At 59.2% G+C, this 24,347-nt stretch overlaps 1 protein-coding gene across 2 annotated transcripts in view; it reads left to right on the top strand.

Annotated features, from left to right (window-relative positions):
- Nucleotides 1-24,347, top strand: part of CDC42BPB (CDC42 binding protein kinase beta) — a gene marked incomplete at its 5' end in the record, with an annotated part of 65,739 nt that overhangs the window by 701 nt on the left and 40,691 nt on the right. For both annotated transcript variants that reach the window (XM_084241220.1, XM_084241219.1), the window contains one exon: nt 21,336-21,427. In XM_084241220.1, coding sequence (XP_084097346.1) covers nt 21,336-21,427 — 92 coding nt within the window. The remainder of the gene's footprint in view (nt 1-21,335; nt 21,428-24,347) is intronic.

The following is a 24,347-nucleotide window of genomic DNA, read 5'->3' as shown; positions in this document are numbered from 1 at the left end:
CCGTGGACCTGCCGCGGGCGTTGGCCGCGCAGTCGTTTCTGATCTTGGGCTTGATAAGGCTGATATTTACTCGGAGAAGCAAACCGACGAGCTTGCCGGAATGGGAGCTGCAATGTGGAATTTTGTCTCCAAATTAAACCTTAAGTTGCCATGTTCTTCCCAGGGCTGCTGTGTTGCTCTTGGGTGAGGCCGGGAGAGCACCGCCCGGGTGTCCTGCAGGGTGGGACTCGGTGCGGGGGTGACGCCGCCCTCAGAAGACGCAGGGAGTTGGCTCTCTGGGGTCCTTTATCCCTGGCCGGTTTTCCGACTGAATACCCAGCCCCCTGCACAGTTGCTCACAGAGCGAGGTCTTCCTTGCCTGGGACATGGGAGGCTCCCAGGAGCTGCCTGCCCTTCTTTTCTGAGCTTTAGGTTTTGCAACCACAGACCTGAGCCACAGTCGGGTTCATCTGGGAGCGCGTCTGTGAGAGGGAGGAGGAAGCGGCAGAGGTTGGGTTAGCTGGCAAGGTGTGGCCGGCTGGCCTCTGGCCCGGGGACCGCAGCCCCTGGGTGGGGAGGAGCCTGTAGCTGGGTGCCCTGGGTGAGGGTCCCTGTGCTGCCCGCGGCCCAGCTCCGGCAGCTGGAGGGCTTAGGGGGGAAGATCTTCTTAGCATGCGTGCAGGCCTTGGTCGGTGAGATTTGACTTTCCCAAATCCAAACGGAAGCTGTGTGCTCTAATGTAGAAGTATTTTCAAAATTTTGTGTTGGCTCTTTAGAAATGATTACGAATAAATCAAGCTATCCTAAGAACTCAGTTGGCACAGAAGCATAAACTTTAAATAATGAAAGAGATTGCAGTTTTGAAGGTGGCATTTTAATGAACTCTTAATCCACTTTGGAAGTGGCATTCAGCCCCCTGGCAGTGGCGTGCACGGCGGTGGCATGGTGCCAGCGAGCTAGGGGTGCAGCCATTACTCGGTGTTAGTGGGGTGTTGGGTTATTTCCATTGGAAGGCAAAGAGTGACCTTTCAAATGGGTGATATTTGGAGCATTATCGGTACCCTGACTCCTTGAAGGAATTACTTCTGCTTGGAAAATAAATGTGAGATACAGGTGCCCACCCCGCCCACTGGGTTTGGGGTCACCCTGCAGGACCTGTTGCTGCCATATTTGCTGTGTGGCGCTGCTCACAGAGCCTGCTCAGGGTCTGGTGACAGGTGTGTGGACTCTGACTCTCCATGCAGAGAAGTAGCTGGTGCAGCTCAGTTTTTGAGACTTTCGGGGAATCTGAGAAAATTCGCTAAGTGTAGGTAATTAAGTCTTAGGTTTTGAAAGAGGACCCCTTCCACCTCTTGTTTCCTTATTGCTGTGGTGGGCACATGAACCGGCCGTCTTAGCTCTTCCTGTTGTAGGTTTTGTCTTTAATTTTCCCTTGACTGTGTTCATAGTTTGAGCTTCTGTGTAAGATCCTGTATCTTAATTAAAAGTTGGAAATTCCCTATTTTGTTTGTGTAGTTCCTTAAGCGATTTTAATATAAATTTGATACCTTTCGAGGCAGGGGGACCAAGCACTAAATTTTTCCAAGTAAATAGCAACTAAGATGGACACGAGGCCAGTTTGTGGAGTGGCTGGCGCCCCTGTGGACAGTGCTGAGTTTCGAAGCCCCAGTTTGTTGGCCTTGGGGGGATCACAGTGGCTCTGCTCTGGCCCCCTAGTCGCCTGCCTTCCCGGGAGACAGACCTGAACTGGGCAGGCCTGAACTGGGCTTCTCTCCCTGGGACCAGTATGTCCTCCTTAATGCATGGAGTTCACCTGCCAGCTCTCTGGAGGTGTCCTAGCTCGGGGCCTTTCTCACGACGAGCACTGCTGTGCCGCCTCGAGTTGTCCTTCATCCGTGTGCCCCAAAGTGGTTGCCCCGTAGCCAGGCCCTGGAGCCCAGTGGACCCAGTGCGGGCAGCCTGGTAACTCCACACTGCACAGAGGACGCCAGGGCAGCCGAACGGACGTAGCTTTTGAGTTGAATGACCAAAGAGGCCAAATCAAGGTGTTCACCTGTTTTCTTTTCCTATCGTTGAAACGGGGATAACATAAAACTAAAGAAAAATTTGAATTACCACACAACCCAAATAAAACCCCTGCGTCTCATCCTGAAGCACAGCATCTTGTCTCGAGTCTCAGGCTCTTGCGCAACAGGTGGCGCTTGCTCGGGCGGCAGCGGGACGGGAGGGCACAGGTGCTGGCGATGCGAGCGCCGTGGCGATTTGGGGAAGGCTTTGTCCGTGCTTGAGAGCTGCCAGAGAAACTTCACTTTTTTAAAACCAACACTGTCTGCAGGGTGAGTAAAGGCCACAGTTGACAGCGTGGCTTTAAGTCATTTGTGTTGCTCGGGGCTTTTGGTCGGTCTTATTGACCGGGAGGTAATTGGCGGCAAAATTGGTTTTGGATTCAATATTGCAAAGTGAGTCAATTATATAATAGGAGACTTTGGGTTTTGTATCTGCAGGCAAGAATCACATTCAGAGGGAATTTGGAGTGGAGTCACTTAGTCTCAGCCAGTCTCTGCCCTTGTCTAGCGCTTCCTGCAAACACGGGGAACTTGCTCTTGTCAGGGGGCTGCTGGGGTGGCGGGGCCTCCAGAATCACAGTCCCAGGTCTGACACCGTGGGCCGGGGATCTCACTCAGGCCTCGGCGGTGATAGTGCTGAGATTTACCCTCTAGGCCGCCAGGGAGGCAAGTCTGACGCCATTGGGATGGCGATGGCTCCAGAACTCAGCCTCGGGTACGAAACCTAGAAACGGGAATGATGGTGACCTGCCGTTCGCGCCCTCTCCACGCGCCCGTGTGCTCAGCCGGCCTGAGGGTCCCTCCGGATCACTCCTGGGCCAGCAGCCCCCCAGCCTGGGTTTTCTCTCCTCCCAAGACCAGTCAGGGACCTGTTAACACGGGGCCCCCTCGCTGGCATCGGCCTGGAAGTAGCCGGTTTTAGAGCAGCCTTTCTTTCCACGTCCATTGTCCCCGCCCTGGCCGGAGCCCTCAAGCCGCAGACCTGCGTGGGAGCCTTTCTCACGGGAAGACGTGGCTGCCCTGCCGGACCCGTCTCATGCGTGTCTCATTTCATGCTCCCCCTTCGGAAAAGTCTCCGGTGACTTCGGATTCTGTCGCCTTGAAAGACGCCCTGTGAAATCCACATCCAGGGTCAGAATTGACTCCAGAGACACACCTGATCTTAGTTTTAGGGGTTGCAAGGCGCAGCCCTTCCGACCAGACCTGCGGGGGGTTTCCTTGAGCTGTAGCGCTTCCTTTGTCAAAGTAGCGCGTTGACTTCGTTTCACAAGTCGGGTAGTCGTGGGGGCCGTGGTGGGACGCAGCAGAGTCCCCCTGCCCTGTGTGGCTCTCCCTCTGGGGGGCGGCCCCTCTCAGCCCCTCTGCTTCTGCCAGGAATGGTCTCCCTGGAAACAGCCAGAGCACAGAGGCTTAAAATAAGGCACATTAAGTGGGGTCACAGAGTCCAGGGCTGGTAAGACGGCCTCGGGCCAAGGCGCCCTGGGCGGCCCCTCCTCACCCTCAGCTCGGTGGCCGCTGCACCTCACTGGCGGCGGGTGTCTGTTGCCACGGAAGGCGGGGAAGCCAGGGTGCTGGCGGCTACTCAGCGGTTTCTGCCTCAGATTTCATTTTTTTATGTAGCAGGCTTGTTCTGCTCGTTTCTGGTTTTTCCATTTTAGATGTTTTCTGTGGATTTCCTACTGTGGAGAAGGTTCTAGAACCCTTACATCTCTTTTTCCCAAAACACTTCCCCCTCCCTTTTTCAAATATGACTGTAGAATGGTTTTTGTTTACATGGCTATGTCTGTCGGTCTCTGTTCTTGTTGTCAGGCTGATTCCTTCGCAGCTGAGCCACGTGTGTTTAAGGGACAGCTCGGCCTGCCCGCAGGGCGCGCCCAGCCTCTCCCCCTCAGACTGTGTCCAGGCCTCCCTCCAGGCCTGCGCCTCACAGTCGCCTGGCGTTCCCCAGCGGGAATTCTTTCTGTCTCCTCTGTCGAATCCCCCCTCAGAGACCTGTGTTTTTCTCCTTTTGCTGAAATACGTTTCCCGAGGCTTCCTGACAAAGCTCACCAGTGATACAGCTTGGAGGCCTGGCCTGCCTGTGTCTTCGCTTCCCTCAGCCTTCGGTGAGGTGCGCTCGGGCATCGAAGGCCTGCCACCGCCTGGCTCCTGGACGCCGGGGCGCCGCGGCCCGCCTATGAGGGGCTGGGATTTCCCGGGGCTCGTGTGTCCCTCTTCCAGGAAACTTTCCGGGGTTGCTTCTCCGTTCTCTCTCCCTGAGGAGCCTGCCCGGCCCCTCTCACCTGCTTTCCCCCTTTGCGTGTCCCCCACGTTCCTGGGCAAGGCCTCAGCTTCATCTTCTGGGCGTGTGACCTGCCAGCCTGGCTTTCGTTTCTGCGTCTTGCTCTGGGTATTCCTGCCCCTGGCATCCTGTTCTGTCTCATCCGGGCAGCCCGTCTGCCGGCATCCTCCTCGAGGGGCGCACACGCCTTTCAGTTGGAGACATTTATTGTGTCTTTGTCCTGCCCTCAGGGACCTCGTCCTCTGCCGGCCTTCACCTCAGCTGTCAGGGCCTTTGTCGGGGTGTGGGGTATCAGTGGCTGTCTTCCTTAGCAGGGCGCGCTGGGCGGGGGTGACCTGTGTGCCTGGATGCAGCAGCAACGAGGACAGACGCTTGCCGTTTGAGGGGTGCCGTCAGAAGTGGCCAGAGGGGTCTTTCTTGGCCCTGTGAGTCTCCCCAGAGTGGGGTCTCTCTGCGCCGCATGAGGAGGTGGTGGGTGAGGGTGGTGGGGAGGCGGGGTGTTGCTGCTTCTCCCGCAGGCTCGAGGCCGGCCGCGTCTGTCCATGTGGGCTCATCCTCGCCTGCCCTGCACGTACCTTCTGGTTTTCTGGCTTTGCTGACCATTTGCCTGTTCCCCGGGCAGGGTCACGCCGGCCATTCTCTGCTGTCATCTGCCATTCGTGCGACCTGGGGCTCCAGGCCCCCGCCTTGTCTGCGCTGCCCCGGCCCTGTGGTTAGAGCCCCAGCGTAGAAGGCAGAGGTGGGGCTGGGGGGGTGGTGAGGCCGGCTGTGGCAGCAGAGTGGCGCCCGCGAGGTGTGCTGAGCCACCCGGGTGCCTGTGGAGGTCCTGGAGCTCCGTGTTGTGACTCGGGGACTGTCTTTCTCCGAGTGACAGGGGCGGATTCTCTTCAGTGCCAAAGACTGAGGTTTGTGGGACAAAATTAACCAACTTAGGAGATGGTCTTGCCCCTCGCAGTCTTCTGGGGACAGAAGTCACAGCGGAAGTGGAAGGACGAGGCCCTTGCCCGGCCCAGATACGGCTCAGGCAGTCGCTCTGTGGCCCTGGGCCCTGGGTGCTGGGAGCGCTCACAGTCACTTTGTTCGAAGAGTTTAAGTTGGGGCTGAGCCTTATAGTTTTACCTGCTGAGGTGAGAGGCGGCTCTTGCACCGGCTCTCCACCGGGGCGCTGTGGCCGGCGCAGCTGACGGGCGTGCGGCAGGCCGAGGAGGCAGCTCTGTAGCTCGGTGACAGGTGGGCTTTTTATTTTCTTTTATTTTTTATTTTTTTTTTCTTCTAAGATTTATTCATTTATACAAGCACTGGGTACAGTCAGAAGCGCAGGAGGGTGAGAGAATTCACCAGAGCCAGAGCGGGGAGCAGAACCCGCAGACTGATGAAATACACTGCTGAGGGGAGCAGCGGGCACGGCAGGAGAGGTCTGCGCACCATGTGGGACCCTCGCCTGGAGGCCGGGGATCGAACCGGCGCTGCAGAGGCTGCGGGCAGCTTCGCAGCCCAGGGCTCAACCGCAGCGCCACCAGGGGAGGCCCCAGGTGGGCTTTTTAACCAAAAGTTTTTGAAATCAGATCGATTAGTGTGTTACCAGCTCCCTTTCCCGAAGCCCTGGACTGGGAGGGGTGGGAGGGGGTGGTGGACACTGCCCTGGGGTGCGGGGTGTAGCTGCCGAAAGCACCAGTGCAGGCCACAGCATCCATCCACCTGTGGGGACAGGCGTGCTGTGGCCGCGCGGATATGCCTGGTGTCTCCTGAGGCGTTTAATTTTTTAAAAAAAGAAGATTTGGCTTTATGAAGTTTTGGTAACCCTTAAGAAATAGCAGGAGAGGCCCAGAGGGCCATTGACTGAGAGCACTTGAGAGACTGAAAGTGAACGACCGGCAGGTTGGACGGACTTATTGTGGCAAGACAAAAAGGTTTGTCTGCCATTTTCAATTACCAGGTATTTTCTCTTTTTGGTGACACTTTATTGAGACCCACGCACGGATCCCAGCGTGCACGGCCACCTCGACGCTTGACCCCAGCACGGCTGCCCCAGCCCCTCCCCGCACACCAGCCTCGTCTCCCGCCTGTCTGCCTGCGCCGCCCCTTCCCCGCACCACACACGATGCTCTCGTCGTTGCCACCTCTGCCTGTCTCTTTGCCCCTGGGGTGCTGCCCTTCCCCCTCGGGTGGGCCTTGGGGCTCTTTCGGACTCTGGGCTGAGCCTTCGTCCTCTAGGTGGTGGCCGGGGCGGCTGCTGGGCCGCCTGGTGGCTGTGCGGCTTCTCTAGGCCAGGTGGTCCCCAGCTCCCCTCCGGGCCACAGCACCTGCGGCTTCGCCCCCTGCCCACGATGGCATCCCTTGGCTCAGCCGTGAGCAGGGTAGCTTGGTGACTTGCTTCTGCTGCAGGCCGAAGGTGCCTGGCATCTTCACATCTGTGCATCTTCGTGGGAGAAATGTCCACACAAGCCCATTTCTCAGCCATGCCGTCCTCTGGCCATCGTCTGGGGCGTCCTCAGGGGTGTGTGCCCCACGCAGTCTCGGTGCCTCTCATAGGCGTTATGTTGCTCTCTCCACAGATCCCTGGGAAGCACAAAGGGTTTTTTTTTTAAGATGTAATGTATTTATTTATGCATATAAGAGCTGGGGTGCAGGCCAGAGGTGCGGGGGTGAGAGGACTCCCAAGAGACAGAGTGGGGAGCAGAACAGGTGGAACCACTGAAATCGACTGCTGAGGGGGCAGCGAGGAGACAGGAGAGGTCTGCGGCGCCCTGGGGTCAGCTCCCTGGCCGGGGACTGAACTCAGGCTGCAGGGGCTGCGGACAACTTGACAGGATCCCAGCGCCCCCAGGGAGGCCCTCATTGAATTCTTGATCTCATGTTCACATTGTTCACTGCGCCATGAGCAGTCACAGTTGATCTCTACGTGGCCCTGCAGAATCGCTGAGCTTGCTCATTGATACTAATCATTTTTGAGTGGGTTTCCTGGGGTTTTATATATAAAACCATACCACCTTCCAGTAGGACTCGTGTTGCTCCTTCCTTTCCAGTTTACTTCTCTTTGTTGCCAACTATTGCTGTGTCAGTGCCGCCAGCCCCAGTACCAGGCGGCGGTGGCAAAGTGGGAGTTACCATCTTACAGCTGGCTTTAGGAGAGGGCATCGTCGTGCCCGCTCAGGTTGGGGAATCCCTTTGCTCCCGGCACGCTGAGTGCTGTTGCCAGCGACTTCTGTGTCTACGAGGTGCTCTCGTGGCTTCTGCTCTTGCTAGAGGCGTCGGGTGCTGGGTGCTCAGGGCTGCCTCGCCCGCAGGCAGGCCAACGTGGTTCCGGGCCTCTTTCTGTTGCTTCCTTGGCTCTGCTGGCACTTGGTTGAAGATTCCTGCATGTGTCCATAGTGTTTCTTAGTGATCTTTCATTTCTATAGGGCTAGTAGCGACATCCCCTTTTTCATTTCAGTTCTGGCAAGCTAAGTCCCTTTTTTGGGACCAAACTTAAAAACTGTTAAAATGGCAAATATGGCCCTCCCTGGGGGCACAGCGGTTAAGTTTGAGCACTGTCAAGCTGTCCGCGGCCACTGCGGTCTGATGCAATCCCTGGCCAGGCAGCTGACCCACAGCGCGCGGCAGACCTCTCCTGTCTCCCCTCAGCAGCGGATTCCAGTGGATCCGCCTGTTCTGCTCCCCACTCTGTCTCTGGTGAACCCTCTCACCCCACACCTCTGGCCTGTACCCCAGCTCTTGTATGCATACATAAGTAAATCTTTTAAAAGATGACAAATTTTATATAATACGTGTTTTATCGCAGTAAAAAAGTAATTGCAAGTGAGAGTCATTGAGACATGTGTATTGTGTGTGAGGGAGCTGGTTCTGCCTGGCTCCTGGGGTGTTCACTGTGCTCATGTTCCATCACCCTCAGCCACGCCAGTGACCCCTAGGCTGCCCAGTTTGGGGCTAGACACGAGTGCAGAAATTGCTCTGTTCTAAAAACTCTGCAGAGGCAATAATGATGTCTCTGGATCTAGCACACCCACCACTTCTCAGTTGTTCTTAGATGCTTTCTCTGCAGACACCTCCTAGTCATGCCTAGGCCCTGTCCTCGCTGGGGGAGCGTAGGAACGGGCCCCGCTCCCTGGTGCTTCCTCTTACCAAGTACTGAAAACATTGACGTAAACCCAGGCATTTCAGGTCACATTAGGGCAGCGCGTTGTTATTTTAAATAGTTTTTTTTTTTAATTTTTTTTTTTTTTTTTAATTTATACAAGCACTGGGTACAGTCAGAAGCACAGGAGGGTGATAGAATTCGCCAGAGCCAGAGCAGGGAGCAGAGCAGGCAGAAGGACCGAAGTACACTGCTGAGGGGAGCAGTGGGCAGGGCAGGAGAGGTCTGCGCGCCATGTGGGACCCTTGCCGGTGGCCGGGGATCGAACCGGCGCTGCAGAGGCTGCGGGCAGCTTTGCAGCCCAGTGCTCAACTGCTGCACCACCCGGGAGGCCCTAATTTTAAGTAGTTTTAAAGTTATCAGAGTCCTGTGTACTCATGACTGTAGAACTCCAGGGGCTCCCGGGGCCCCACGTCCTGAACCCAACTGTGCCACCAAGTCTTTTTCATTTTAGAGCTTACTCTGGACTTTACATTAAAATTGAATATTGCTTTAAAAACTTTTTTGATACCAAAAGATATGTTCCTAGTTGTCATCGTTTAAAAGTGTTCATGAGATGGAGTATTATTCAGCATTCAAAAAAGATAAACACATGCAATTTGCAGCAACATGGATGGCGCTGGAAGGGATCATGCTCAGCGAAATAAGCCAGAAAGAAAAAGAAAGGGCCTCCCCGGTGGCGCAGCGGTTGAGCGCTGGGTTGCAAAGCTGCCCGCGGCCTCTGCGGCGCCGGTTCGATCCCCGGCTGCTCCCCGGCCACCAGAGGAGGGTCCCACATGGTGCGCAGACCTCTCCTGCCGCCCGCTGCTCCCCTCAGCAGTGTCCTTCGGTCCTTCTGCCTGCTCTGTTCTCCGCTCTGGCTCTGGTGAATTCTCTCACCCTCCCGCGCTTCTGACTGTACCCAGTGCTTGTATAAACAAAAACAAACAAATAAAGAAAGAAAGAAAGAAAACATGCCTCTATATAAAAATAAATAAATAAATAAATAAATAAAAAATAAATAAATTAAAAAAAAAAAAAAAAAGAAAAATACCGGATGGTCTCACTCATAGCAGGAATCTAGAAAACTTAAATAAGGGACCAGGAAAATGAATAACTATAAGAAAGTGAAAATCAAAATCAACAAACAACTATGAACCAGAGACACTCTACGGGGGGTTGGGGGTGGGGAAAGGAGGGATTGGGGTCAAAATAAGGGGGTTGTAATTGTATGGGGAATATAAAAATAAAATTTAAATTAAAAAAATGTTCATGAGAAGCTAGTGGGGACCTGGCTGTTCCTCGTGTCCGAGCACTGTGACGTCTCTCCGTGGTGGGGGTTGCTTCGGGGCTGACAGGCGTCACTCCGCCCTCGGAGGGGCCCCCAGCTGGGCGCCCCTCTGTCCCCTGCCTGTGCAGTTCGGCCCGCGAGCTCACGTTCTGTTGACTTTTAATGTATATTCCCAATGGAGGGGAAACCTGTGGTTTGTCCTTTTCTGTATGTTTTTGGATTATTTTGATGTTAGACACGGTAGTGTTCTATGGACAATGTCTACAGCCTCGGCCTGTACCGAGCACTGCTCTGCAGAGTGGCGTGTTCATCCTGAGACACCCGAGGGCAGTGCTGTTCCCGGGGCCTGCCGTCCCAGGCGCCCGCGCCGCGGTGGCTGCTGCCTGTCAGTGCTGTTCCCGTGGACGCGCCCTCCGTTTCGTGGGCACTTTCTAATGGATCAACGTAAAATCATTTCATTACATTAACTTTCTTTTTGTTTGTGGCTGGGTCATGTTTATTTCCACTCGCGGTCGTGGAACTGACCAGCGTGGGCGCGTGGAGTGCGTCTGTGCTGTAGCGACGCCGGCCCGCTGGGCACGCGAGCGCGGTGAGGGGACGAGCGGCACTTACGACGACAGCGATTTCGTAACAATTGACTTGTAATATAAATAAAATTTCATTTAATAGGAAAATAAAACTTTGGAAGTCCAAGCCCTTCGTGTGACCCTCTTCGTGTTCCCATGGACATCCTTTTCCTTGCGGTTTGTTTTTTCCTCCTGCTCGTAATTCTCGTGGCTCGTGCTGCCTCAGGCATCGGTGTGAAGCCTGACATGCTGCCGGAGCAGCGCGGCCCGGCCTGGGCGTGCGACGTGGGCGTGCTCTCGTGTGCTGCTGCCGAGACTTCCTTTTTAATTAACCTTATTTAAAAAAAAAAGCAACCACCTTAAAATAACTTACAAATGTTTTTTTAAAATAAAGCTTGCTGTGGAGAAGTGGAGCGGCTGGCGGAGCAGGTGCTCCCTGGCTCGGCAGCCGCGAGGGCGCCGTCGGCACTGGGAGCGGCCCCTGCCGCGGAGGGCGTGCGGGTGCGGGCAGGGGCCCGCGCAGCCTCTGCCTGCTGCGCCGAAGCCCGGCCCTCGCCAGCCTCGCGGAGTTCGTGCAGGATTCTTCCCAGCTCGTGAAACTGTTTCATGATCCAGAAGGAACGCCAGCAACAAAACAACACGCTCCTAGCTAATTAACTGGGCTCGGGCTGCTCCCCAAGCCCGAGGTGCTTCCAGTCAGGAAAACGAGCTGCTGCATGGTTTGCAGGACTTGGCGTCAAGCTTCCTGCTTGGAGTATTTGCTCAGGAAGCTTGTTTACGAGCCCCTTCTAGCTGGTCCTGCGAGCGTCCTCAGCTGCCCCCCGGCTGTGGGGCACGGATGCCCCGGCTGAAAACGCCCTGGCCACCCCAGGGCTGGCGTCTTCAGGTCCCGGTTTTCTTTATCTTCCTCATCAGTGGTAATTAAGTCATAGCAACTGATCACATTGGCTACACGAAATTCAGTTTTCTGTCACGGGCGGGACAGTCAAACCAGATGGCAGCTCGAGCAGCCTGAGGACCGCCGGTCGCTGGCCGCGGTGGTTGTCAGACAAGGGCCGCCTCCCTCGCCCCGCTCCCCGCAGAGCGCTATTTTGAGGCCATCCCAGACACCTGCCACCTCATTTGTAGAGGTTTCCAGATGCACCTCAGAGGGGTAGGGTCGGCTTTCTCTTTTTTTTTTTTTATTTCATATATTTATTTGTTTGTTTGTTTTGTTTATACAAGCACTGGGTACAGTCAGAAGCGCGGGAGGGTGAGAGAATTCACCAGAGCCAGAGCGGGGAGCAGAGCAGGCAGAAGGACCGAAGGACACTGCTGAGGGGAGCAGCGGGCGGCAGGAGAGGTCTGCGCGCCATGTGGGACCCTCCTCCGGTGGCCGGGGAGCAGCCGGGGATCGAACCGGCGCTGCAGAGGCCGCGGGCAGCTTCGCAACCCAGCGCTCAACCGCTGCGCCACCGGGGAGGCCCAGGGTCGGCTTTCTCTTGAGAAGCCCCATCAGGCAGTGTTGTGGCCCCGGCCCTCAGGCGGCGCCGACTCCTCCTTGTCTCCAGGGTGGTTTCCCAGACGCTGGCCGAGGCCCCAACTCCCCTTGGGCCTCTGGACCCTCCCTCCTCCTGTGTGCCCAGGGGCCCTGCCCTGCCCTGCCACCGCCTCTGTTGGCACTACTAGTGTTTTCCTTGATGGACACATTTGACTTTGGACGTATCATTCCTGTGTATTTGCCCAGTGTGTTCTGTGGGGGCTAATTGATGTGAAAGCCTGGGAGTTTCTCCCTTTGCTTGAAGTGTCGCGGAGGCGTGTTCTCCAGTGGCCCGGGCTGCTTGAGCTGGGTGTGGCAGGCTGCGGGCCCTCTGTCCCCGGTGCCCGGGCTGGGCCCCCACCCCGTGTGAACACCCTGGTCTGCCCGCCCCATCTCCGCAGCATCCTGCACGGCTTCCCCTCCCTCCTTCCAGGACTCCGTTCTGGGTCTGGCCCAGCCTCACTGTGCTCGTGATGGTTTTTATTAGCTGGCGTTTCATCAGCCGCGGCTGGTGTGGTGTTCTCTGTTTACTACTGTAAGTCGAAGCCCAGGGCACCAGGCCTGAGCTCTCCAGTGTGCCCCCCTTTCTGTGCTGGAGGCCCCCACCCCATATTGCATGGTGGCAGTGAGTCTCAGTGGAGATGAAAGGGCCGCCTGGTCTCAGAGTTGGGTGGAGCTTGCTGGCTGGAGGGGTGGGCAGAGGCCTGGCTGAGTAACCAGACAGCCCCCGTGCTGGAGGGGTGGGGGCACCCTCGGGCCTGGGGAAGTCTTCCAGGCTGGCGCCGTCTTCAGAGGGGAGCCCGGAGCTCGCTTGGGAGTTGCCCCCAGGTCTTTCCTTAGTGTTCGTGGGCATGGGAGCAGGAGGTGCCCTGCAGGTCGGTACAAGCTGCCTTCCTGTCCTGTCTCCTCAAAGACGCGCTGCCCCTGTGTGCACCCTCCTGCTGTGTGCCCAGCGCCTGCTCCCACCTCTCAGCCTGGCCTGACCCTGCCCCTCCGGCGAGCCCCTTCCTTACAAAGGCCCTTCCATGGTGGCATGGGCCCTTGTCCCCGTGGCTTCCCCTGCACACAGCCCCGCAGCTCCAGAGGCTCCTGGGTGTGGTAGGGTGGGTGACTGGACCGGGCTGGGTACAGGTGGAGCAGGGATGTGCTGGCAGAGGAGGGGGCAGACCTGCCTACAGGCCCAGGGCTTGGGGTTCAGGCTGGGAGATTTGCACCCAACTGCACAGCTGGGAGCTTCTGGCTGCCCCACCCGGGAACTCCGGTGGCTGTCCCTGCTAGAGCTCGCGCCCCTCGTCCCCTGGCCCGTCTGCGGTCCTGTGCCCGACCTGGGCTTTGCTGCATGGCCCCGTCCTTGCAGCGGGTCTCAGGGATTCAGTTTGCCTTTTGAAGGGGGTTTGCCTGAGGCCTCGAGGCCAGGTTGGGGTGAGTGTGGTCAGCCCTGCAGGAAGCCTGGCCCTGGGTTAGGTGGGGGCCTGAGAGATTGGCGGGCCCAGCAGAAGTGAAAGAGGGGTGTGGCCCGTCCAGCGCTGGGCTGCAGATAGCCTCATGGCCAGCCCCTTCCTGGCCCTGCCACCACACGTGTCCACGCGCCGCCGGCCTGGGCTGTAGGAAGTGGCTTGGAGGAGACTTTGCTGACACCGTCCCCTTCCCGGCCGTCGTGCACGCGCCGTGGAGCTGTTCACTGGCTCTTGGGAGCTGCTGCGGAGCAGCCCGGCAGAGGCCGCCTCCTCCCGGAGCACTCAGGAGGGGGCAGGGGTGCGCATCCCCCCTCCCCGTGAAGACCAGGACGTGGACCTTTATGAGGCGCCGCCTGCACTTTCTCTGGCGTTTCCCTCTGGCCTATTGCCGGTGACAGGTGGCGAGAGGCCACCGCGCCCACCCATGTGATGTCTCAGCGGTGCTTCCAGACGGCAGCAGCTCTCAGTAGTTATGTTTTGGGGGAGTCAAAAGTTATTCATGGCTTTTCCATTGGGGGCTGCCCCTACTCCCCGCCTTGTGCCTACTCACGAGTCAGCGGTGAGGAGGGGCCGAGGGCATGGTTGTGGCCTGACCTAAAACGCCGCACCCCCGCCTGCCTCGCAGTAGCGTGGCGCGTTCTGGACGGCCTTTGCCGCCTGCCTGCCTCAGCCCTCATGGGAAGGGGGACACTGAGCAGGTGTCGCGGAAGCGCTGCAGAGCAACCCCAATGTAAAACGGGGGGCCTGGCTGTGGGTCCTCACCCGCGCGCTTCAAGGGGACTTGCGAATGCTGAGCTGCAGGCGCACGCGAAAGGTTGAGAGAGGGTTTCTTTCCAAGGGAGGGAAAATGAGTAACTCGGGGAGAAAAGAGGGAGATAAGTTCGTAAATGCGTCCTGTCCGTTCCACGGACCTGGACTCCCAGTGACCCGCCGAGCTGGCGAAAAGCGTCCCCGGCCACACGGCCAGTTAAATACCCAAACCGAGGGCCTCGTTGCTTAACTCCGCCCTCAGGGCCTCGCCACCTCCCTTTGGTGGTCGTGGCACTCGCGGCTCCCGGTGTCTTGATGGAGCGGGGGTGCGGGCCACAGAGCCTGCGCGGGGTTTGCTCAGGACGTCCTCCCCCCTAACAGAAGCAGCAGCTTCCTGCCTCCCTGCTCACCCGGCGCACCGTTGCGCTCGGCAGGGTAAAGACAGAGGGCGCGGCCTCCGCCGGGTCTGCTTTCTTTCCCTCTGGCGTCTCCCTGATGCCGGTGTGTTCACGTTGCTGCACACGCAAGTGCTGAGGGGCCTGCATGGAGGAGGAGGCTCAGAAGCATGTGAGTTTAGCAGGGTGCTCAGGCGTGAGGGCCGGTCCTGCCTGGCAGCCCCAGGGCCTGCGGGTGAGAGGGCTGCCGGGAGGGACGGGCGCGCTGGGAGGGAAGGCCTGTGTCCCGGGAGCGCCGCTGAGGCCTGGCCTGACCTGACCCTGCTGGGCAGCCAACGGCCGCCCCAGGTGGGTGTGTCCCTGTGAGGCCGTCGGTGGGCGCATGGGGTCCTGACTGGGACAGGACAGTTTGTATTTTAGCAGGGAAACGCCTCAGCGTGGTCGGTGGTGTCCCCTAGGCTGCCCCTTCTCTCTAGGCCCCCCTGGGGTCTCCACAGGCGAAAGCCGGTAGTTGACCCCAGTCCTCACCCCCCTGCAGGACAGAAGCCTGGCTTCTGCTCCCCGTGCTGTCCTCCGGGGCCCAGGCACGCGCGCCCCTCTTCTCCCCACGTGCCCCAGCTCAGGCCTGGACCCCTCCTTGCTCTCTGCTCACTCCCCGTGGGGCCGCCCCGCTTGAGCCTCCTCATACTTCACCGAGTCCCCCCTGGCCCCCCGCTCACTTGCTGGCCGCTGCGCTGTCCTGCTTGCCCAGGCCTGGCCAGCCTAGCTCGGCAGGAAGTCCTGCTCCACCTTCAAAAGAGAGGGAGAACCTCGCCGCCCCCGTGCCTCTGTCCAGACCCTTGTCTGCGCACGCTGCACTCGCCCCCCAGCTGTCCTCTGCTCGCTGTCCTCTGCTGCTCCTCGCTGGGCAGTGGCTGGAGGTCCGGGCGGGAGGTGGGAGCCGGTCCGGAAGGCACCGATGGGAGGGGGCGACTCGCCTCTTGCTCCACGCAGACTCTGCCCTGGGCCTGTGTGGTTCTCGCCAGCCAAACGAGGCGGAAAGAGAACTAAACCTACCTTCAAAAGTTACTGCAGAAAGTATGTGCTTTTGCGCAAGGGGCCTCCTGTTGTCCCCGGCAGCCGCACTGCTCTGGCCGTGGCTCCGCCCTGGCGCCTGGGCCCGCAGCCTGGCGGGCAGTGCGGTCTCTGCCCCAGGCGGACTCCTCAGCACCCGGTTTAGAGGAAATTCCAGAACTGGCCTTTGCGGAGGAAAGCGGCCTCCTGGGGCTGCCTCTGCCCCTCACCCCTGTGTCCCTCTCCCCCACCGCCCCCTCTGTCTGGTGCAGGACTGGGGGGGGTGTTGTGCGGGAGTGGACGTGGCGAGTACAATGTCCTTGCTTCCCCCGGCCGGCCCGCGTCCAGTACTCTGGGCAGCCCGTCTCTTTATGCTCTAATTTCCCTTTTTCTTACATCGGGAGCGTCTGTGTGCCCTCTTGCGTGCCCCACCTTCCTGGTCGCCCTTCTGGGAGGGAGCCCTTCACCCCTGTCCTTCGCACAGCAGGTGTCATGTTGCTGGCGGCTGCCCTGAGGGGCAGCAGGGAGTTGTGAAGAGGCCGGTCCCGGGCCCAGGGAGTGGGGACACAGGAGCACGGCCTCCGAGGGTGCTTGGCTCTTTCCGGCGAGGGCTTGGGTCATTGATGGGAAGATCCTGGATGCGGGTCCTGGTCCAGACAGCAGCCTGGGGTGGACACTGGCCTTCCCCACGGGCCTCTCGGGAAAGGGCCTTGCAAGGGTCGCGTGGGAGCCTGGCGGGCTGAGTGCAGCTGAGAGGCTTGGGGTGACTTGCAGTGAGCAGGGAGGAGACTGGCTGGGAGCGGGGGGTGGGGGGAGCTGTGCTTTGACGGGATCTGCGGTGAGGGGCTGACGAGGCAGTGGACCTGCAGGTAAGCGGTGGGGGCTGGACTCCGGCGCAGGGGTTCCTGTCTGTCCTGCGGGGTGGTCCTTGAATATTTGCTGACAGCAGCTTTTGGTATGTGTTGCTGGAATGTGAAAGGTAATTTCACTTTTTCTAAACGCTGGAATAGAAAAAGGGGTGAGGGAGCCCTTCACCCCTGTCCTTCGCACAGCGGGTGTCATGTTGCTGGCGACTGCCCTGAGGGGCAGCAGGGAGTTGTGTGGTGTCCTCAGTGTCCACGTGCTCACTGTGGCCAGGACCCGGCCTCTCCCCAGGGCTGGTGGCTGGGTGTTCCCAGAGTTATTGACTGTCTCCTGAGGGAAGGGGCGCTGAGACGCTGCCTGGCCTGGCCAGCTCTGGCTTCACTCGTGCCCTGAATGTCTGAGTGGGCGCCCGGCTCGGGACCAGCTCCTCTCCCACCTTGCCCCCCAACCCCGGCCGTGGGCAGCGCCCTTGCCCCCCTACTCCGGGGCCCTTTCTGGCGAGGGTGAGGAGGGCCAGCCTGCCTTGGGCTCTCCCCCGTGGCCCGGCCAGGTAGCTGTGGTGGCCAGTGTCTGGACGCCATGTCTCACGTTGTCAGGTGCATGGAGCCTCAGTGCAGCCCGGGTGCCGGCTTCCTGTGCCGCCTGGCGCTTCGCACTGCCGGCCGTGTGGCGCCCGGCACTCTGGGCCAGCTCCGAGCCCATGGCAGAGCTGGCTCTGGTGCTGGAGGGCAGCGTCCCACAGACAGCGCCAGGGCTCTGTGGGCACCACAGGCACCTGTGTCGCCCCTCTGCTCGCGCATGGGAGCTCTGCCTTCACCCCGGCCTCTGCACCCCTCTGGTACTGCAGTGTGCTTTTCTTTTCTTTCCTTTTCTTTTTTAAGATTTTTTATTTATGCATACAAGAGCTGGGCTACAGGCCAGATGTGTGGGAGGGTGAGAGGACTCACCAGAGACAGAGCGGGGAGCAGAACAGACGGACTGACTGAAACCCACTGCTGAGGGGAGCAGCGGGCGAGACAGGAGAGGTCTGCTGCGCCATGTGGGTTGCTCCCTGGCCGGCCGGGGATCGAACTTGTGCTGCAGAGGCTGAGGATTGCTTCATAGTGCGGTGATTAACAACCCTTGCACCACCAGGGATGCCCCACGACCGTGTGGTTTTCTTTCCTGTTACCCTCTCCTCTGCCTACTCACGGGAGCTGTCCTGTGTGTACCAACACTCCCCGCTGCCTCCTACCTGCTTGGGGGTCCTCACCCCAGCACCACGCCATTCGGGCCCTGGCCTTGCTCCCTGATGGACTCTGCCTAATGGGGCGCTCGGGGAGACAGCGGGACCTGAGGCGGGAGTGGAGCCAGCTGCCTGCCTGCCCCTCGTCCTGGGGTGGCGCCCCGGCAGCCCTTCCTCCTCCTTCCAGCCGGGCACAGCAGGTCCAGCCTGGCCGCGTCCCACACGTGCAGGGACCCTGGCTGGCGGGCTCCCCCAGCCTGCCATCAGCGTCTGCGTTCAGCTCTGCAGAGCCCAGGCTTCCAGAATCCCTTCCAGTGCCTCCTTTGGGCGCTGGTCCTCAGGCTCCCGAAGCTGCTGTCTCCATCGTAATGGTGTCCCCCTTTGCTTACTTTTGCTACCTAGTTAATAGTTCCTGCTGCTCGCATTTCTGTGTGCAGAGAGCTGGACCACAGCTGTGGGTCTATCTCTGAGCTCTGCTGCAGGTTCTGCGGGGACACGGAGTGACACTACCTGCCATGTCACTGCGCTCCACCAGGCGAGCTGTCGGCTCTCAGCCTCTCCTACCGTCCCGGCCTCCCCGGCCTGCTTGCCAGGCCCCTCCTCGGGAGGTCACGCTCTGGTGGTGCTTGTGCTGTGTCCCCAGAGGGCCGAGACATCGGGGCCTGGAAACAAAGTCTTTCCCTTCCGGGTCCTCTGGCGCCCTCTGCTTTTGGACGTCCGCCTTCACGCGCATAGTGGGATCCCCGCTGCCCGCGCGCTCACTGTTGTCTTCCCAGCCGCTCCCGTGGGTCTGTTTCCATAGTTCCCCGTTGATCAGACTGACCCTGACGAACCCGTGTCCGTCCACTTCCAGGGAGCGTGGACAGAACTACGTAAAATGCACAAGGAACAAAATGTTTTATCTGGACGAGTAGGAGGAAACAGGACGGAGCAGCTTCCGGATAATCGCCGTGGAATGAGAGATGGGGGTGGGGGGGTGGCGCACGGCCTGGCTGCTGCTGACGCCCGGGAGGAGCCCTTTAGCCTATTTCCTAGGGAAGAAGTTCAGCCACGGGGGGTGGAGGGCTGTCTCGGCGGGCACGACTGAGCACAGAGCCCCGGGCCTCCCGTCCCGAGCGTGGTCTCTTCTTGCCCAGTGGTGAGGAGACAGGTTAGCGGAGAGAAGGTCCCCTGTCAGCTCTTAGGGTTGATAGAAGTGGAAAGTGAGTTCGGGTTTCCTGAGCAGGGACGCTCTTGTGAGGAGGGTTATTTCCTATAACATAAAAACAGCAGCAGGGAGGGGTTTACGGCCGTTAGGTCCCACAAGCCAGAGTAAAACGCCTCTGCAGTGGCGAGTGGATGTCCCGACTGGGTGACCACAGGCCAGGCCTCAGGGACTGTCCCTCTCAAAGGAGCGGAGCTCGCCGTGGAGCAGGGAGAGGGGGGCACAGGGAGGCCGGGACCGCATGGGTGTGACCCCGGAGATGCGGTTTTGAGGACAATTTTAGGGTGTCCGTGGGAGATCCCTAGAACTTCATCCTAAAATTAATTTAAAATAGTACAAAGGCTGGGGCCTCCCCTGGTGGTGCAGGGAGTTGAGCACCGTGCTGCAGTGTGAAAGCTGTCCGCAGTCTCTGCAGCGCCGGTTCTATCCCAGCCGGCTGGGGGGGTCCCACATGGCAAGGCAGACCTCTCCCATGGCGCCCGCTGCTCCCCTCAGCAGTGTATTTCGTCAGTCTGCCTGTTCTGATCCCCGCTCTGACTCTGGTGAGTCCTCTCACCCTCCCTCCCTCGCATCTTGCCTGTACCCCAGTTCTTGTATAAATGAATAAATAAATCTTTAAAAAAAATAAATAAAATAGTACAAAGGCTGCGTGAGTGAAAATGGTCACTGCAGACTGTTCACTGTAGGAAAGTCAGGTTTAAAGTTAACCTTTTAAGCTTGGCATTCAGTAGACGCGTGCTTTGGGATGGCTGGCGTGCGTGGCGTGGCGTGGCGTGGGGCGGAGCGTGGGGGGGGAGACGTGGCGGCACCGGAGGGAAAGCAGAGCCCCCGTGGCCGGGAACCGGGAGGGTGGCCCCAGAGGGCTGTGTGGGGGCCTCCCTCCGTCGTGTGCATGCCCATTGGGCTTGCACGCCTGAGACGGTGGCCAGCAAGGTGGCGTGTCCGGGCGTTGTCAAGGGGACACTGTGAGCGGTCGGCCCAGGTCCATGTGGTTGCGGCCACGGTCAGGTCCGTCCCGACTCCTGGTGAAATGGGACAGCGCGGCTTGTTGGGACAATTTTTCTCTGTAGTAAAACAAAAAGTTCCCCCAAAAGATATCGAGAGAGCTTGGTCTTCAGTGGCTGTTTAAAGTACACATTGCCATTAGGAATTTGGGGAATGTTTATTTTTGGTGATATTTGAAACAGAGATGAACCACAGATTTCCTTTAAGCTAGCTCCAGGGTTTTCTTGAGCCTGACCTTTGTAAAAAGTACTTATTTTTGGAGCGCCTGGGCCCCGTGTGGCTGCCCACGTCTGTGCTGGTGGGTGCTTGTCGAGCGGAGGCTGCCAGTCCTCGGCTCGGGGGTCCAGCACCGGTGTCCGGAGGGAAAGTCCAGAGTGGGAGCGTCGTGCAGAGCATGGTTAGAAGCCCAGGAGAGGTCAGACTGCAGGAGTTTTTTGGAGAAAAGTGTGGAGTCCACGTCATTCACGATGTACACAGGGAGGCCCTTGTACACCTCACCCGGTTTCCTCAAAGGGGACATTTTCGCCAAACTGATGGTGGGAGGTTTGGACAAGAGCAGAGTAGAACAAATGCGGGCAAATACGAGCATATGGGTTAGGGCTGACGGTAAAACTAGAAACGGGGTACAGGGCACTGCAAGGGTGCTGGGCTCGGGCAGGTGGGCAGTGTCAGGAGAGCTGGTCGTGGCGAGCCTGGTCCTGGCCCTGCGACTGCTGCTGCGGGCCTGGAAAGGCACCAGCCCCCGCCTGCAGCAGCTTTCAGGGCTGTGCCAGCACGGTGCCAACACACTGCCCCAATGGGCCCTGGTCCAGATGGGCGCTGGGACCAGGTGCCCCCGTGGGCAGGACCATGCTTCCTCCGCCATGGCCTGCCTGGGCCCATGGCTGGACCTTGCCAGGCCAAGCCTTTGTCTCCGCAGGACATGCTCCCTGCTACGTGCTGCATCCCGGTCCTGTTGGGGTGAGCGCCTGCCCCTGTCTTGCTTGTGACCACATCTGACCTTGCTTACGTCTGCAAGGACCCCATCTCCGAGTAATGTCAGTTTCCGGGTGGACATGAATTTGGGGAACAGTGGTCAGCCAGGTACATGCTCCAGTGAGGTCACCTTTGTGAAGTATGTCTAGAAACAGGGCTGCTCTCCAGCGGGCGTGCGGAGGCTGAGCGGGATGGTGACGGGCTCAGAAACCCTGGTGGTCCGGGAGACCCCCCCCACCCCCAGCGGCCCCAGGCCCGGGCCGTGCCGGCAGCGGGCTCTGAGCCGCGTTGTGTGGCCCAGAGTCATGGGGGCAGCTGCTGCCCCATAGCTGCTCACTCAGTGGGCCAGGCTCGCACTCAAGGCGCTGCCTGGAACTTCGCGCGGGGGCGCCAAGGGCAAGCACTGAGGACCGGGCTGCGGTGCTTGGGGCGAGGGCCCACTTCTCCCCAGTGGACATTTTAAAATGAACTCGCTGAAAGAGAAAAACATTTTCCCTGACGGTAAACTCTGGAATGCCCCGGTCAGTTAAGGTTTTACACGGTGTCAATTTATCAGAGCAGAGTGTTGATTTTGCCTTTTTGTATTTGCAGCCAAGCCCTTCACGCAGCTGGTGAAGGAGATGCAGCTTCACAGAGAAGACTTCGAGATCATCAAGGTCATCGGGAGAGGCGCCTTTGGGGAGGTGAGCGCCCTCCCGCCGGTGTGCCGGGTGGGGTCAGGGCAGCCCCCGGCCTTACCCGGCTCCCTGCACCGACAGCGGGCGAGGCGGGTCTGTGCCGGGTCCTAGCCGCGCGTGGGGGTTCTTGGGCGCAGTCTGACAGGTGGAGTGGGCGGAGGAGAAGCAAAAGTTCGCTTGACGGGTGAATTAGCCTGAATTTTGCCTGGGCCAGAAGAGTTTCTCAGAGACAAAGAGGTTTCAACAGGAAATGTGTGAGTCGTTTTCTAAAACACGCAAGGAGGCGTGTAGGGTCTTTGCCCAGTCGCGGGCTGGGGTGAGCCGGCGGCCGCCTTCCTGGACTCCGCAGCGGTTTCCCACTGGTCCCTCATGAGGGCCTCCAGCCTGGGGCCCGGGGTCCTTCCTGCCCGGCAGCTCTTCAGGGAGCCGTGGCCTCTGCAGACGGCAGGCCCTCCAGAGCCCCCCAGCCGGGGCCCAGCCAGGCTCGGGTCCGCGGGAGGGCTCTGCCTCCCAGGTTTCCAGACCCACTGACTTCTGCCCTTTGGTTTTCCCTCCGACTCCTCTCAGGCTGGGGATCTGTGCGCGGCGGTTACTGTGGGGAGCCAGTGTGTAGTCCCCAGTGTGTAGAAGTGACCTGCTGGGCGGCCAGCAGCGTGCAGAGTGCGAGCCGGCTTGGTGTGCAGTGTCCAGCATCAGTGACCACAGCCGTGGTTGAGCCCGTAGCTTTGCTCTCACGTGGCTCATCTGGCCACCGAGCAGAATCATGGCCTGTCATTGTCTTAGCATACATCTGTTTCTTGGTGTTTCTTCTGCTGCCTAAGGACACCCTGTCTGTCTGTCGGGCTTTAGTAAAATGCACTAGAAGAAAACGCCCCCCTGTGGGACTGCAGAGAGAGGAGGGAGGGGGGCCCTGTGCTGCCCAGTCGAGAGTCGGGGTGCCTGCGTCCTCCTCCTTCCTGGGAGACGGCCCTGGCCTCACCAACCCCAGCCGAGTCTATGGTGGACCTGCACCTTGGTCCTCAGACCTGTCCTCTGCTCCTGCCCCGTCCTGGCATCCCCTCCTCCAGCCCTGAGAGTGACTCGCAGCACGGGGTGGGGTGTTGGTGGCAGCCTTGTCATCAGGGATGATAGCACCTCCCAGGTCACTGGGTTTGCCTCCAAACAACCCTGCACCCAGGACTCTTGAGCCAAATTCAACTTATGGTGGGCTGGGAAGGGCCAGGCCGCTCTGAGGATAACCACACACAGAGCATGGCAGCGGTGCAGCTGGGGTGACAGGTGTGTGTGTTCCTGTGTGGCCAGCACCGTGTCAGCATGGACCATTTCTGCCCCCAAGAAAGTTCCTTCCTCACGTCCAGGTGGTGGGGCTCCTGATGGCCCTCCGCCAGGAACGCTGGCTACTGTTGGCTACTGGAGATTTGCACAGAAAGAGCAGCCCTCGGGGTGGTAGCAGGACAGGATGGAGGCGCCATCTTGGCCCCGAATGAGCAGGAGGAGAGCTTCTCAGGGCCAGTCCGACTCCATTCGCATGTACTTGTGCAGGTTGCCAGCCTCCAGAACCTGGCCGGGCCTCGGGGTGACCCACCTGGCCAGCCGCAGAGCCCTGTGCCTCACATGGTGGGGGTGGGTAGCAGGAGGGAGCAAGATGGAAGAAGGTAGCCCAGGCCCCTCCCAGCTTCCTCCCAAACTGAGAGTAGCTCCTTCCAGCCCGCTGCAGCCCAGCCCCCGCCCTCTTGCCCAGGGCTCCCCCGCTTCCCCAGCTGTGCTGTGCCGTGTACTCTGCGCGTGGTGTGGCTGTGTCCCGGGTGCTCAGACCGCGGGGTTGCTACCCCTGGGCAGGTGGGTGCAGTCTGGGACTCGCTGGGCAGCAGAGCTGGACACTGTCGACAGTGAGCACTCGAACTGGCCTCCATTGCAGACTTGCCCCTGCGCAGACACAATTCTAGATGGTGACTGTGACAAAGGTCGCCCTTTATCTGGAGCACACCTGCTTTGAGGACACCATCTTCCCTGCACCGGGCCCGGCCGGTCTGCCAAGTTCCTGCCTAGATGGCCCCTCCTAGCAACTCCTGCAGCAGTGCATGTGTGGCCTGCTGTGTGTGGCAGTGGCCGGGCTCCCTGCTGGATAGCAGTGGGGTGTGCCTGGTCCCTGACCCACCTGCTGACCATCCTGCCCTGCTGGCTGTCGCTCTGGTTTCTAGAATTGCTTAAAACAAGAAACAACTTGGGCGCACTTTCAAACAAACAATGGCTGTGTGCGTGGAAGGGTTCAAAGAACACCAGCCCGACCCGCTGCCCAGCTCTGCCCAGCTGGCCTCTGACAGACAGCACGCGCTCTTCCTGCCCCCTGCCTGTGCTCTCCTGGGGGCCGCTCTGCCCTGCGTTTCCTCTGAACCAGGCCCTGCCGGGGCCTTCCCCACAGCAATGTCATGGGAGCCCTGCCTGGGCCCTTCGTCCCTTGCCCACTGCCTGAGGCCTGCCCCGTCTGTTTCCCGGCTGCTCCTCTCGCGCCACCCTCCTCCCTTCCCTGTGCTCGGTGGCCTGTCCCAGAGTTGCTTTTGACGCTTGGTGAAGTCACTGGTGTTTGTATTTCTTCACCACGAGGCCTGATTTGGGAGGTAATTGTCCCACCATAGTCTCTGAACTGAGGCTGAGTTTTTAACCAGGAGAAGGTTCTTGTAAACCAGACACGCTTTCCCGCCACCTATTTGTTTCCTGGGCTGTGCAGTGGCGAGAGTTTCTTGGCTACGCAGGGCTTGCTGGCTGTGCGTGTTACATTGAGGTTTATGCCTGCGTTTTCTTCTACGTGTTCTTGATCCATCGAGTATTTTCTTTGTATTATTTCTAGATACGTTTTTTCTTCAGACACGTTACTTGCTTTCTGGCCTTGGTCTGTACTCCAAGGGGCCGCTTCCAGAAAATCAGG

This window comes from Talpa europaea, assembly GCF_964194135.1.
Source record: "Talpa europaea genome assembly, chromosome: 8".
NCBI lineage: Eukaryota > Metazoa > Chordata > Mammalia > Eulipotyphla > Talpidae > Talpa > Talpa europaea.
The sequence above is the reverse complement of the archived record's forward strand: the minus strand, read 5'-3'. Positions and strand labels throughout refer to the sequence as shown.